This window comes from Lathamus discolor, chromosome 1, assembly GCF_037157495.1.
Source record: "Lathamus discolor isolate bLatDis1 chromosome 1, bLatDis1.hap1, whole genome shotgun sequence".
In the NCBI taxonomy this organism is placed as follows: Eukaryota; Metazoa; Chordata; class Aves; order Psittaciformes; family Psittacidae; genus Lathamus; species Lathamus discolor.
Window position 1 is genome coordinate 124,582,008 of NC_088884.1, and position 15,972 is coordinate 124,597,979.

General features: G+C 39.9%; 1 protein-coding gene across 4 annotated transcripts in view; it reads right to left on the bottom strand.

Moving 5' to 3' along the window:
* The window catches only part of SPOCK3 (SPARC (osteonectin), cwcv and kazal like domains proteoglycan 3), a 195,737-nt gene extending 180,912 nt beyond the window's left edge, over nucleotides 1-14,825 (bottom strand). For 2 of the 4 annotated variants that reach the window (XM_065694123.1, XM_065694107.1), the window contains exons 1-2: nucleotides 14,671-14,825; nucleotides 14,398-14,571 (exon numbers count right to left, since the gene is read on the bottom strand). In XM_065694123.1, the coding sequence (XP_065550195.1) occupies nucleotides 14,398-14,571 (174 nt within the window). In that variant the 5' untranslated portion in view covers nucleotides 14,671-14,825. The remainder of the gene's footprint in view (nucleotides 1-14,397; nucleotides 14,572-14,670) is intronic. The other 2 variants (XM_065694122.1, XM_065694116.1) reach the window with 2 other exon arrangements.
* Between the last annotated feature and the right edge of the window lie 1,147 nt (nucleotides 14,826-15,972).

The window sequence follows — 15,972 nt, forward strand, 5'->3', positions numbered from 1 at the left end:
GATTCCATGATTCTAAATCCTTCTGTAAGAAACTTAAACTTGCAATATGCAAGAAGGAAGACTTTAGATTCATACAGCCTACCACCAGAAAGTGGCCTAGAAGCAGAAAAAGACTCTACTAGTCAGAGAAAAATATTTCCACTCTGAATTCTCTCACTCGAAGTTTAATTCTCAAATGGAATGGTACTTTTTTTCTCCAAATTTATGGTATAAGTAATGATAAGATCTGGAATTCTGATCTGATTGATACCTAATGTGACAAAACTTACGTAAGTTCTATTTCTGACACAACTAAACTGAGCAGCTTTCTACTAATCTACAAAGACAGCAGGGAGTTACACATTTACTAACACTACCACTCAAAGTTTCCAATGGCTGGTGCTGTTGACCTTCATTTCCAGAGTTATAGTCTCATGCATTTAGCCAATTAAAACACAAGAGACCTTGAATATCTAGACCCAGGCTGAAAGAGGGTTCTGTTCTCTTCTAGTTCCTTCACACCACATACATAAAAACTATTTCAGCCAGCACAAAGAACACATAAAAATCACTGGTTGTGGTCTGAAGCCTTTGAGCAAGGACACTGCCACTGAAATGTTTATGTGAATGACCAGGGATTTGAACCTGGTGTAAAGGCTGCATAGAAAGGGACATTTATCAGCAAGACCAGTACCAAAGAAATCTCCATACAAACAATCTACATGCTGCAAATTCCTGTAGTTGACAAAATGGCCATACAATTCTGACTTTCATTTTATCATTCCCTTGTTTCCAATTTTCTGGAAAACCTACAAAAGGGAAGAGATGTAAAATGTTTTGGTTTTAAAGAAAATATTTAAATCTCTGTGCTGCCTAGGCAGAGGAGGGAAGAAAATTTTTACTGATTTCTGAATAAAGATGAGGACAAATAAGCATGTTGGAAACATCAAGTGACCCCGTAATGTTGTAAGAACATAAAGCTTAGGCAGGTGTAACAGAACTTCAAAACTCTGAAGACAAGCAAAGTAAGCAGGATATACCATAACGAGAACAGAAAATAAACTACAGACTTCAAAAAAGTTAATTTGAGTTATACTATGGTATCTTAAACCAGATTTTTATTCACTCCAGATCCCTTGTTTATTGGCACACAGAAGTTTCCTTATGAGAGATTCTGATACAGAAGGCAGTATCATATACTTGTAAAATCAAGATAAAGCACTGACTGCAGATTTATGCCTTACTTTGGATATCTAAGAATCACTATACTAGATGATCCATCTAATCCAGCATCAGATCCTAGGGAGAAAGAAAAAAAAATAAATCCAGTTTTAAATAAAAGAAACAAATACTAGGTAAAATCCATCCCAATGTTCAGCTTTGCCATAAACTCTTATAATTTCCTACAGAATTAAGCCATGCAGCAGATGTTTTAATACCCCTCACAAAATAAATTATTCAGCTTTAGTTTTTAATAGTATTATCTATATAAATGGCCTTTGTGATACAGGATGAAAATCTTGTCTCATAACATCATAATATTGTCTTGCTATGCTCTGTACAGCTTTTTTATGCTGGTCTTACTTTAATTGCCACCCCCCAATTAACTGAATCTCTGTTTCGCAAGTGCAACATGGGATTCAGCTACAGGGGAAAGCAGAGTGCATCATACAATACGCAATTTATTGTAGAAGCATGGCAGGTAAGGCAGCATAGAGGCACCTACCTACAACTCCATGAAGCAATGTAGCAAACGAATCACAGATTATAAATACGCAAACTGAAATCCTCTCAGAAGAATTAACCAAAATGAAATATTTTATATTCAGGTTAGTGAACTGAAAGACTGCTTTCCACCCTCACCTCAAAGAAAGGCAGAGGCAGAAGCAGCAGAAAAACCAAGTTAACAACTTACACAGGAAAATATTTCATTTTAAAAGAGAAATAAAATCCCCAATCAAATCCAGTAGCTTAAGGGAAAAAAACAAAATGTTTCCATTGTTCTCCAAGAAGTAGCAACAAATTAAGAATTCCCTTATATATAACAAAGAAAAAAAGAAAAAAGGCGAATAAAACAACCACACAACAATCTTAATATTTATTCTACTTTAAACCACTAGATAGGATTTTCTAATGAAAAGAAGTTATCATTGTATGGATGACTTGGTTTGTTCTCCAGTTCAAGCTTGTTTTCTTTCCATTTTTCACAGAAGCAAAATACATTCAGAAATCAGTTTAGCAGACCTAACGTTCAAATCATGATTTTAGATAAGTAGACTGGCATAATTAAATATTTACTCCATGTCCCATAAACACCAGTGAACATATTCTCAGTAGCCTCGATTAGACAAGGGAAGAGTCCATGCAAATTGGACTGAGATCCCATCTACTACAGCATTATCCCAGTGAAATCCTCAGTGAAGGTTTGATAAAGAGGTGGGGGAAAAGCATTTCACTTCCTGCATAACTACTTAAAAATACACTATTTGAAAGAACTGTTGTAACATTTCAGGCACTACAGGGTTACCTGACTACACATCACTGAGGTTTTTAAATTATATGATAGTAATTAATTCAGCATTTTGAAGATTTTTTTCTTCTTTCCCTTTTTACTTCTTTTTCCTTTATTCAAGCACTTCTCTTGATAAATGCCAGCATAAAATGGTAAATCACAATGTCTTTTGTTTCATCCCTATGCTTGATTACCCTTGGCAGTTTTCTTGGTCTAATGAGCAAGCTGTTTGGCTAAAGCCACCTAAGCTAAGCAACTGAAAAATTCAGTTGTCAAATCTGGAGAGCTTGCTTTTCTAGCTTTTGTTTTATTGCAGTATAAGTAAATTATGAAGATTGATATATTTTAAATCAGTTGCATAAATAATGTGCACAATTTTACAGCTACGGAAATTTCAGCTTCAACTAGAACATGTATTCAGTAAAATATGTTCTGATAAAGCCAAGCAACAGGACAATCTCTGTATGTGGGAATTAAGCATTCGCAAATTACTAACTTTTACCTGCACTAGATTAAAGACTTTGGAGCAGAACTATCTAATGAAAAACTGTATTATGCAGATAATAATAAAACTTACTATTTATTATTCTCATTAAAGGTTGACAGTAACTTGCAACATTTTAAGAAAAAAGTTTCATAGCATTCATGCTACTGAATAGTCCAACTATACATAAAGTAGGTTGGAAAGTCACAGTCCAACACTTTGTAAAAAAAATTCTAAAGATTCCCTCACTTTCAAACAAAAGGAATAACAAGTTGACAAGAAAAATTCCTTTTTTTTTCTTTTTTTTTTTAATTTAAACGATGTAGAATACTATCCCATTTTACAACCAGATGAGCACTGTATTATTCTAACTCCAGGTTTGCTCACAGAATAATTTTGCAAATTGTATTAAAACACTTTCATACCTTCTCCTAGCTTTTTGGGGGAAACGGGAATTCAGCACATTTTCTTGAAAATCTCTATAGATGCTTGCAGTTATACTTGTCTTATTCTTATGTACTACTTAAAGGGAGGTAAAAAATTAGGTATTTTTTCCAACCGATAAACTGAACTACAGTAAACAACTGCCCACATGAGCCAGGAATTCAGAATTATTCTGTACACCATAAACATTGTTAAACCCATGTCACACTCAGTATATACCCCAAAATGATCTGCGACCAATGGGATATCAAAATCTGATGGCAAGATAAAATCTGCAGACATCATGAGGCTGGATGTGTGAAATACTTGTAAGACTGTATAAGGCGTTGCAATGTTCCCCAGCATGAGGGATGGATGGAGTAAAATCTCTTTTAATTGTTTTAAATAGTTGAGATATCAGCCTGTGTGTGCGCATGCACTCAGACATGTATGTGGCATGCATTCATAATTATAAAAAACACAAGAGCTCGACTTTTCAACGTCCTGAACATCAAATACTAACATTAGCACTTAAAATCTTCTATGAAAAAATGTTACTTACTCATGTTCAACTTAAAGAAGCTGTTTATAAAAATAAAGTGACAATTCAAATCTAGAAAACTTGAGGGGAAAAGAGGAGAAGTGAGTTTCATGTGCCCTATAAAACTATACCACTTTTTAAAAAAAGTGTAAACATTCAGTGTACGCAAAAATTAAGCAAAGACAGAAAGGTGTGGCAGCTGTTGTCCAAACTAGGCACCGAGGTGCCCAAGGATTAAGGCTGTGTAGAATTGTTTATAAATACTCATTCAGTTCTACTGAAGAGTACTGAAATGTTTTGAGGTTTTATACATCTCTATTAGTTTAATCTCTAGCACAAAACTACATACTTAAGTTTACTTCTGCATATCCCTCTTCCTCCATCTTTATGAGACTGAGTCACACAGATCTCGGAGCAAAATCCCATGATTCATCAGCATGTTACACTTCACTTAGCTCAGGTGTTACAGTAACTCCAATGAAGTTTTGGAGATACATACCTGTATTCATTGAGAGGATATTTTCTTTTGAGGAGCCCATGCATTACAGGCGGAACCAACTGCTTATTTTCCTAACATAACTGATTCTTCTTCTTACTACTGTAAAAAAAAACCAAACCTGTCCATTCACGCCCCAACTATCAGAGTTCACCAAAACAGGACCTTGCAACTGCCAAACAAGAATTCCGAATAAAGTTAGATACAGACAACTTTAAAATGCACACATGGATGAAAAACTAAACATCTCAACAGCTTAGAAGCAAAATGCTGTATTTATTAAGATTTAGAAAAATAGATATGCACTTAAGAGCACTCTATTCTCCTTCACGTAAGAAGTATTGCACGCTACTTGCCATAAGCTGCACCCTTTGCTGGCTTTGGGATATATGAATCTACTGAGCTCTTCATACTCATGCTTTTCAATTCTGGCTGCTGGAAACAAGACAGCCTAACTAATTCTTAGTATGTTATAAAACCTACACTCCAGATTAAGATAAAAAATACATATCTCAGTGAATACCTTAATGGAAATTCAGAAGCCATTTCTCCATCTTCCTTAGGCTGTGAATTGATTTGTACTCCAATATCATTTGTGATTTTTTTTTTTTTTGCATAAAAGTAATCAGTAACTACTACTGACAATAAACTTTAAAAAAAAAAAAAATGCTATGAAGGTGGCAAAATGGAATTCCTTTTAAACAGCAAAGAAAGGTGAACCAAGCACCAGCCATTGTCATACTTGGGCCAAAGAAGGAAGCACTCCCAGATTACTTTGTACTTAAACAGTATTCTTCCTTGTTCTGCTTAGAACATAAATTTGTTATCTAGATCATAGCGGAATATTGCAGCTACTTAATTCCCTCACACTGCAGGCCTCAGAGATCAAAATCTTTACCATAATCAGTGCAAGCAGCACCCAGTACAGCCTCCCGAAACACCTGTGCCCAACTAGAATTTCTGGGTTTAATACAATCTGTCACGGTAAATGTTAATGAGCCAGTATACATATGCAAGCATATTATCAAATTCAATGTTGTATTTTGGCCCTAAACTTGATTAATAAAAAGAGTTCTCTGTTTCACATGGATGTCCTAAATCTGACCAAACTTGTGGATCAGTCTGCAAGTCCAGAGGGCCACAAAGATCATCAGAGGGCTGGAGCACCTTTCCTGTTAATACAGAATTGTGCTTGTTCAGCTTGGCAAAGAGAAGGCTCATGGGAGACCTTACAGCAGCTTCCAGTAACTAAAGGGGGCCTATCAGAAAACTAGAGATGGACTTTATACAAGGGCACGTAGTGACAGGACAAGGGGTTTACCTTTCAGCTGAAAGATGGTAGATTTAGATTAGATATTAAGAAGTTCTTTAACTGTGAGGGTGGTGAGGCACTGAAACAGGTTGCCCAAAGAAGCTATGGATGCCCCATCCTTGGAAGCTTTCAAGGTCAGGTTGAAGCAACCTGGTCTGGTGGAAGGTGGCAAGGGCGTTAGAACTTTTAAGAGCCCTTCCTACACAAACCATTCTACAGTTCTATGATTCTATGAATTTACTCTTCTGCAAAAGGCTGGAAGGGCACTTTACACAGTGAATTCCTGAAACTGCTGCTTTATACACCAACTCACTGATTCTGCTTTTAAGAATCATTGTTCCTGTTTTCTGCTGAAGTGATACTTCAGTCACCAACACAACCACCTCCAAATCCTTAAAATACCTGCATGTTTAATATATACTCCACAGCCTTCCTATTAATCACTTTTCTTTATTTTAATAAATAGCAGTTAAAACACAAGTCATTTTCCATACTCCTTGGTATATACTTCTGAGGAAGTTCTGTACTTTTTATTGCTATGCTACACAGATCTAATAACTGGAGCGACTTCTGTCAACAGTGCAAGCTCAAAAATGTCAAAGGAGCTTGTTTTCGGCTGCATGCAGGCCCCAGCGTAAGTGCACTACATAAAATTATTTGATGACTTGCAGACTTTTTTAGAGATGCTGAACAAGCTACAAACTGAGTGCCTCCTTTGAGCCAATGATTACACATCACTTGAAAAAGTAAAACAGTTCGTAAGAATTTTCTTAAGAAAAGTGTAAAGCACTGGATAGCCTTTAATAACAACATACTGAGACAATACTCTCTAGAAGTGGCAAAATACCAAAAAGTTTGGATGATTTACATCTTTTAAACCCATTCTTTTAGTGTGTTCTCTTACTTGTGAGATAACAACAGAGCAGTGAAATTGCATCCTCATTGTAATGGGAAAGGTTTGTCATGGGTTTGAATTTCATGCCGGCTCTCTCTGTGTCCTGTCCAAGACTGCTACCTAACACTGCACCACCTTTCTTAGGTAAATGTTCAGCAGTAGCAGTCATTTTTCTCCTTCTTAGTAGCTGATGCAGTGCTGTGGTTTTGACTTTCAACCTGGAAACAGTGCTGATAACACCCATGTTTTCAGTTCTTGCTAAGTAATGTTTACTCTGACCATGGACTTTCTGAGTCTCATGCTCTGCCAGGGAGGAGGCGAAGCTGGGAGGAAGCAGAGACAGGACACCTGACCCAGACTAGCCAAAGGGGTATTCCATACCACAGCATGTCATGCCCAGGATGTAGAACTGGGGGCAGTTACCCAGAAGGGCTAGATCACTGCCGGGGTCGGGCTGGGTATCAAGTCAGTGGGTGGTGAGCGGTTGTGTTCTCTTCCCTTGTTATTTCCCTTATCATTATTATCATTGGTGGTAGCAGCAGTGGGTTTGTGTTATACCTTAGTTACTGGACTGTTCTTACCTCAACCTGTGGGACTTACATTCTTTCGATTCTTCTCCCCATCCCTCTTGGAGTAGGGCCGGGGGGGGGAGCGAGCAAGCAGCTGTGTGGTTCTGGGTTGCCAGCTGGGCTTAAACCATGAAAGTAAATCATTAATTCCTACAATAGATTTTGCTACTGTAACCTATCAGTGTGGAATGAGGAGAAATTAGAAAGAAAAAGTGAAAAATCATTAAAAAAAAAAAAAAGACAAAACTCTTTTAAATAACCAAAGAATATTCACCCTTGGTAAGAATACTCAGTGAAGCTTTGATCACTGATATTACTAGCCACAGACTTCTCTTACAGAAATTAAACTTCAAAAAAATATGAAAATTACAAGAACTTTTCATAAAACATAGTTCATTACCATTTACTACCATTGCCTCCATATTTATTTCTAAGGCAAGCAAGACAGAGTTTTAAAACTCAGCATTGTCAAACTGAGACTTAACACCAGATACAGAAGAAGCAGTGTTTCATCCGTGGTTACTAACACACTCAAATATGTCAGATTAAGACAAATATACAATAAGAAAAATACCACTGCAAAATTAATGTTGATTTTTAAGAAGGACTACATTAGAAAAATATCCACAAAGAAAAACTGAAGCTATCTTACTGACAAGTACTTTTCATGTACTGATAGGAAAAAGATAGAAACATTTTAGTTAGAATAAAAGTTTCCTTTTGCTTGAAAACTTAGGAGTTACTATAAGGCTAGGTACAAAAAGAAATAATTAACTGTTCAAAGATTTCCTTTATTTCATTCAGCATATCTTGGGAGAGATGGACCAGCATTGAAGGGGAAGGACAAATGACACAACACACAACTATATAAACTTCAGTGCTTATTTAAAGGCATTATGCTTGAAAACCGGCCAACATTCGCAACATATTAAGCAGAGTTATTATTCCTCCCTTCTGCAGCTAGTTCCTTCCAATGCTTCAATGATTATGAAGTAATAGAGATGGAGGAGACAGCAAAAAGAATTGATGCTGTAAGTCTGAAAACATATTCTAATTACGCTCATATTCGATTGTTTTCTATGTTCAGCTTCCCCTCATAATATACCTCTTGCTCCAGACTTCTTTCCTTTCTGATTGTAAAACAGTCTACGCTGTTTCTGTTACTGTTACCATCTATTAGTGTATTACAAAGCTATTTATACTATAGTGTAATAAGCACAGATGGCTAGAGTCAATTCCAATAAGATTTAATGATAAGACAAGAGAAGACTGGGTATCCATATCCCCTAAACAACCTACAGCAAATAAAACAGAGATTATTCTTTGGAGAAAGGAGATAAAGATAAGACGAAACAATATTATCAGCTTTACTTTAGATTATGAGGGCAATCTAAGGAAAAGCACATTACAGTTTACTTAACTCCTAAACGTTAGCTATATAAAGAGCTTCCAAGCTAATGCCTTCTAAGAGACAGTTAAGAGTTCAACGTTAGCAATAGTTTGAGATTAGCAGACTCTGGCTCTGCAGACAAAAAATACTTACCATTAGAAATAAGCAGCACAACCAGACCAGAGCAATGCAACCATGTGAAAGAAAAAACAAATGAAATCCATACTTGAGAACAAACTAACAGCAAATATAAAAATCAGAAGCCTTTTACTATAATACAGAAAAAAAATAATAAAAAAACCCAAGATTTTTCATTACTCCTTCCCATTATAATTTGACATGCTCAATTTATAAGTGCTGAACAATTAAACAGCTTCTTAAATTTCCTTGATTAAAATTAATGCAAATTCCTAATAATTTCCTATATTTCACAGTTTAAAAATCAGTTCTTTACTCTCCATTAGTTTAATTTCACAGGTAGAAATTAGAGGTGTAGGTACAAAATATTCTAGGATGACATCTAGGATGACATATAAGAGTCAGATCTCCTAGGTTTCAATTTTTTTTCCTCCTTCAGCATATTAATAAAACTAAGATCATACAAAATGAGTCATGAAAAAAGAGAAAGACTGATACCACTTTAGAATAACCGATAACAAGTTTCAAGCAACAAACTTGCATGCGGCAAATAGATTCAATGACCTCATTAAAAAACTAACTTATTAAAAAGTTCTTGCTTTAACTTAGACCCAGGACAACATAACAAAGAATTTAATCTTTCGTGTTCTGCAATTCCATTTTTTCCTGATGTCCTAATCATGATTTTCTATCAAAACACATATACGGAGTAAAACAGCTGCCCTACCCACTAATAAGGAAAGAGGTAATTTTACTTGCCCTAAATCATAAAATATACAGGACAAATAAGCCTACTGGACCTATTTTCACAGTTACCAAGTTAAGATTAGTGAAGAGAGACTGATGAGTGCTCTTAAATACCAACTTCTTCCAAAGTACATTCACGATCCTCCATAAACTACAAGGGATTCTAGCACAATGCAATAGACTTGTTGAACGCAAGTCCTTCTCCTGTTCAAATAAGGTTATCGGTATTCCACTCTGGAAACATGAAAGCCTGCCAAATATTCACACGGTGATTTTGCAAAATTAAGTGCAAAAACTTGTGATGAATCCTTTCTAAAACAGCCTTTTGCTTTCTTACCTGTACAATAATGAAGTTGTGTGGATGTACAGTTGGGCAGAGATGCTCTGCTCACAATAGTAAAGAAACGCCAAGTGTATAGTTGGTGGGAAGCTTAATTGGGAGTCTGGGGGGACAGAGTGCTTCTTCTTGGGAAGCCTCAAACCTCTAAACAGATAAAAGAATTATTAATACTGGCAACTGCTGAATCAGTATGGAGACCTAGTATTTGATTCAACTCCCTTCTAAACAGAAAGGTTTAGATTTCAACTAATGTTGAAAAAAACATATTCTTTAAATGTCTTCAGAAGACTCACCTGGGAGGCCAACATGAGCTGCCCAGACTTGACAAATTTTAGAAGGTAATATATTGCCTTCATGGTCAATGTGAGAATACTTCATACAGAGGCAGAGTAAAAGGTAGTATTACCAGCACAAACTTCCCCTTCATAGTTAATAGTTTATAAGGTCTGTTAATTTTTTTCTACTTTCTTTACCTTTAATGACGGTATTAATATGGTAGGATGATAGTAACGCTATGGTATGATGCAAAGTGATCCCACTGATCAACTGACCATATTATTTTGTAACAATATTATGCCACAGCCGAGTTGTGCAGTCTATTTACATACTAAAATATCTTCCACTACAAAGTTCCCTATACAGGAATTACTTAAATTCTGATCTCTTTGAAAAGAAAAAGTGAAAATCACTAACAAGTAAGTTAGATTATAAATAACTCTCATTAAGCAGCATGTAAAATTTACCATATAAACTACATTATACAGTCATTTTAATGAATACAAATGAACAGGACTCAATTTCCAAATATATATTTAAAAAAAAATTGTGTTATAAATGACAAATCCATTGTGTTTTGTTCTAGAATTAAAAATAATATCATTACTTGGAATCAAGTAATAAAGAATAAAAAATTATCCCTATATTTTGGGTTTCTCCACAGATTTACAGCATTATGAGTAATGAAGGTTTGATACATAAGATTTAGGAGGTACTAAGCATAAAAGTATAAATGTAACGCCATTACCCAACATTTTTAAATGGTATAATATTCATTTTAATAAAACTCAGATTCATATCTATTTTTACCAAATGTCTGGTGCAACCACCATAGACTAGACCATCAGCACAAAGCTCTATAAATAAAATAAAATATGAATGAAGAAGATTCCCATAACTTAGCATCTACTGAAGAACCTCAATTCCCAAGCATGAAAGTAAAGAAAGGATATGTACACATGGGCTAGGACATAGAATCATAGAATAGTTAGGGTTGGAAAGGACCTTAAGATCCTCATGTTCCAACCCCCCTGCCATAGGCAGGGACACCTCACACTAAACCATCTCACTCAAGGCTCTGTCCAACCTGGCCTTGAACACTGCCAGGGATGGAGCATTCACAACTTCCCTGGGCATGACACCACTGCTGAAGCACCCTAAGCAGGCTGCTTAAAGGACCTTAATAAACACATCAGCTCTGAGACTTAGTTTAGTGACAGACATGAGCTGCAGCTACTCACCAACTACACTGCAGCAGCACTGAGTTAAAAATTCTTCCTCCCCAGTTACTGTAGGCAAAAAGTAAACATATCCTTGTATATAACCCAAAATGTTTGACTCACATAAAAATTGAGGTAGTTGATATTTGACATATGAAAAATATAATTTCCCTTCCCCCCATCTTTAAGGCAGAAAGCCTCCTATTTCTTAATAAAGAGCTCATTCTCAATTTTGCACAAGAAAAAGATGTGAGAAGATAGCCTCTAACACACACCCAGCTTCTCGTTGCTCTGCATGAAGGCACAGTTCTTCCCTAGACTTATTTCATTATTTTCAACAGATTTGTCAGAATGATCAAGATTGTTCAAGAGAATTGAAGAAACAGTTACAGTTTTGCCTGTACGAAGTACTGAAAAGATCTTAGTTAATACTATCATGCTAATAAAAACCTTTACAGGCAAATCTGACATTTTAGAGGATATTAAGACAGCTAGGTTTGGGTTTTCCAGGTTTGTCTGGGAGAGGGAGGGTTGGGGAGTTTTTTTTCAGGGGGTGGTTTTGTTTGCTTTTAATAGAAGATCATAGCTTGGTTTATTAGGTTTTGTAAGGGTTCATTTCTGAATGACTATGTTCTTTCTCACTGTGATCTAAAACTCTAAGAAACTGAGCCAATGAGCCAGAAGTCAGGGTCATTATCTTCCACATTAATCAGTCCTGTCAGTTAAGTCTTAAGTTAAGCCTTTAAATACTTCTTTTCACACTAGATTTCCATCTCACCCTAGGAGTAGGATATTTAAAGCCCAGAAAGATACACTGCTCTCTGATCAGAGAAGTAAATTACAAACACAGGCCTTGCATACCTTTATTTTGTTCTAACTCTGCAAGACTGTTATTCCTACATATGTTTAAAATGCAGTTGTGCTGTTCCTTTAACAGGAGGCAACATTTGAATCACTAATTAAATTGCTAATCAGTTTCAAAACCAACAAATTAGTCATACAAGTAAATTTACCAATTATATAAAACTGAAGGATGTTAATAGAACTTCTCCACCATGTTATACTTAAGGATGGTAAGTAAGATACTTTTCTAATGTGTTCCTGTGCAGGTAGATTGACTGATAAATACTTTTTTTTTTTTTTTACAATTATACCTTGTGAATTACTGAAAACCATCCATGCTTTAAAAGCAAAGTCTTGTGAAGCATTAGGACCATCCAGCAGATATTCCAGATGAAGTACCAATCAATAGGATATAAGCACTCTCCACAAGAAATAAAAGCATATTCCTCACTGAAGTACCAGCCTTAGAAAACTTCAAACAGTGTAAAAACAAATATGCCAGTGTATTTGCAAATTGCCTCAGAAGAATCAGTATGCAGTACTTCCTCTATGCAGTCACTCTTAAAATCCTTGGGGACACCTACTTGTCACAGAATAAATTATCTGGCTAATATCCAGTATTACAGTATATGTCATTGGGCACCCAGGAGACAGGCATTAAAGAGCACTTAGCTTCTTCAGCCTTGCAGGGTAGTCCTTACATAAATGACTTTGACCAATTACAAAACATAACTGATGTACTTATTTTGGAGTTTTCTACCAGCAGCCTTTCATCCTAAACCATTTATACAGCACAGAGTATTTTGTTTTTTTCCAAAATCACAGATCCCAAAGTACAGCACACTAAACAGGTTGTTACAGTTGGGTGGTTTTTTTTTTTTAAACACGAACATAATTTCTTAAGATATTTAAAAGAAACAAAAATATCTGAACACCGATTTCGGTGTTCTCAAGCTCATTAATAATACTACTGGGGAAGCAAGTTCTCCCACAATTCTAACAATAGCTCTTCTTTCCTAGTTACTTAACATAAATAGACAAGTTTGCATCCCACATGCAATATACACAGAAAGCTAGAAAATACATGCACCACAAGCATGCTAGAGCTCTCAGAATAATAAAAGAGACTTCTTGGAGACATTTACTTCAGTTCGCTAAAGCAAACCACAGCCACCAACAAGCTGTAGCACAAGAAACCTGTTGACTTTGAAGTTGCAAACCAAATCAGTGCTTTAGACTGAAATCCAGTAAGCAACAGGGTAAAGCTGACCAAAAAATTATTTTGCAAGCTTGGAATTTAGGTTTTTCAATGTGACACCAAAGAAAGCCGGATACTGGTAACTCGGGGAAAACTTTCACTGAAAGAAACGCGAAGGACTTGCGAAAATCGACTGGGCTTTACTGAACTTGCAACAGAGCACGAGCTGAGCGCAAAAGCGAAGCACTCTGGAGGACGAGGGCCACCCTTCAGTAGCAGGTTTCGTAACTGACGAGGATTCGGGTCAGACTGGGTCTGGCGTACACTCACTCAGCGCATGGCGCTCCGGACGCACCGTTCATTTATACGACTTACCGCCTTACCTAGCTGGCTTCCCTGCCACGACCCGCGCTCCTACCACCCCGCAGGCCCCCGGCCCGCCCTCCCGGCACTCCGACAGCGGCCAGGTGAGGCCGGGCAGCCCAGTCCGCTGCACGCTCCAGGTGCCCGGGGCTCTGCCCTGCCATGCCCAGCGGCCACGGGGCAAGCCCCTATTCCCCCCGCCGCGCCCGGCTTCAGCGGGGAGCAGGGCCGGCAGAGGGGGCAGGGGTGTCCTCATCGCAGCCCTTCCCGCAGCCACCGCGTATCGGAAATCGAGGTGGAGGAAGAACAAACGCAACTGCCCGCACACCTCCGCCGCCTTTTAACGGCTGGCGACCCGCAGGACAAGAAGCAGCTCCCGTTCACCGGCTCACTGGGCCCCAGAGGTACTGCCTGCGAGCGGGGCACACCGGGCGGTCCTCGCCGCGCAGCGGCGGCAGCGCACCGGGAACTGCCCGGTGGGACCTTCCTCGTCCTGCCGAGTCGCCGCGGGGAATTAACGTAAGAACTGAAACCAGGGGAGATGGAGGGAAGTGGAGCTGCACCCCCGACCTGGCTGCCCGAGGGATGCCCTCAGAGAACGGAACCCGCCCGCCGCCGCAGGAGCGGGCGGGCGCGGCTGACGGCCGGCAGGGTGCAAGGGGCGAACTTACGTCTCGGAATTTGTTCCACTGCCCGACCTCCTTGTCGTACTGCGAGATGGTCGTGAGCCATTGTTTATCGTCCAGAAAATTGCCGCTGTCCGGTCTGCCCCCGGCCGCCGCCGCCAGCGCCGGGCTGCACCAGGCTGCTGCACACACGCACACCAAGGCTACTACCTTGAGCATCTGGGCGAGAGGAGACACGAGGACGGGGGTTACCCACACCACAGCTGAACCCCTGCGGAGGGACCGGGACAGCCGCCCGCAGCGGACTCCTTTGCCCACCTTGAAGGGGACAAGGGCTGCGGAAGGAGGGGTAGAGGAAGGGGCGGCCGCCCAACCCGTCACCTCGCTGCCAGCCCCGCACCCGCGCTCCTGGCCGCGGCCGGAAAGGCGGCCCGCTCCCTCCCCACACGCGCCGCCGTCTGCAGCCCCGCGCCTCGCGCTCCGCCCGCCCCCCGGCCCGCCCCGCCCCGCCCCCGTGCCGCTCCGCGCGCGCCGCCGCCGCCGCCGGGGACGCCGCGCCCGGGGCTAGCGGCCTGCGCGCGGGGCCGTGTGCGGAGCTGAGCGCCGCCGGGCAGCGCCGAGCCGCGGCCGCTGCGCCTCCCGCTCCCATCATGGTCCCGGCAGGAGCCGCGCCGCCCGCGCCTCCAGGCTGCGGTGGAAGCCGAGGAACTTCTCTCCGCGGTGCGAGCGCCTCGCGCCCCAGGCTAAGCCTGCGGGAGCCTGAGGCGGGTACAGCCGCTCAGAGCTCCCAGTGATTTCGGATAAAACTTGAGGTACCTTAGGGGAAGCGAGGCGCGCAAGCTCTCTCACCGCCGCAGGATGCTGATTTAGGTACATCCTGGCATTGTGATGCTGCCTGTGTTATTCCCTTTTGTAGTGATCTTGCACTCCCTTCACCTCTTCCTGTCTTTTTGTCTTTTAAAACGCAGCTGTGTAGTAACTCAGAGGCCTCAGTGACATCCAGTTTCTCTCTCAAATTAGTTAATTTAGAAATGAGCAAGGTGTGGAAACAGTTCAATTACCTTTCCAGCACAGCTGACTCAATATTTAATTTGAAATTCCATCTGCTATCCTGATGACCTAAATCATCTAATTGTGTAATGTTAGCTTTATTCCCTAGACTTGAGTGACGTTCTGCCTTCTAGGTTCGTACTGGCCCCATCTCACAAAGTTTTGATAGCAAGGGACTGCAGGGTTGGCCTCTGTGGAAAGAGGTATAGGGCTGCCCCAAGTGCTACTTCCTGCCAGGTCCAGAGTCGAGCAAGGCTGGTGGTGCCTCTGTGAAAGCATAGCTAATAAAGGGCAGAAAATGCTGTGTGGAGAGAGGACATGGGAACAAGAACAAGAAACGAAGGAACACCAAGGTCAGGGAGAGAAGGAGGAGGCGGAGGTGATGCCGCATAGCAGAGTGCTGCATCCCCTGGAAGACCCACGCAAATGGATGTACCCAAAGGATCTGTGGTGATCACACACTGAAGCACATTTTCCTAAAGGGCTGCAACTCATGGAGAAGCCATGCCAGAGCAGAGCAAAGCATAAGAAGGAAAGAGCAGTGAATTAAAAGCGTTACATATTGACTGT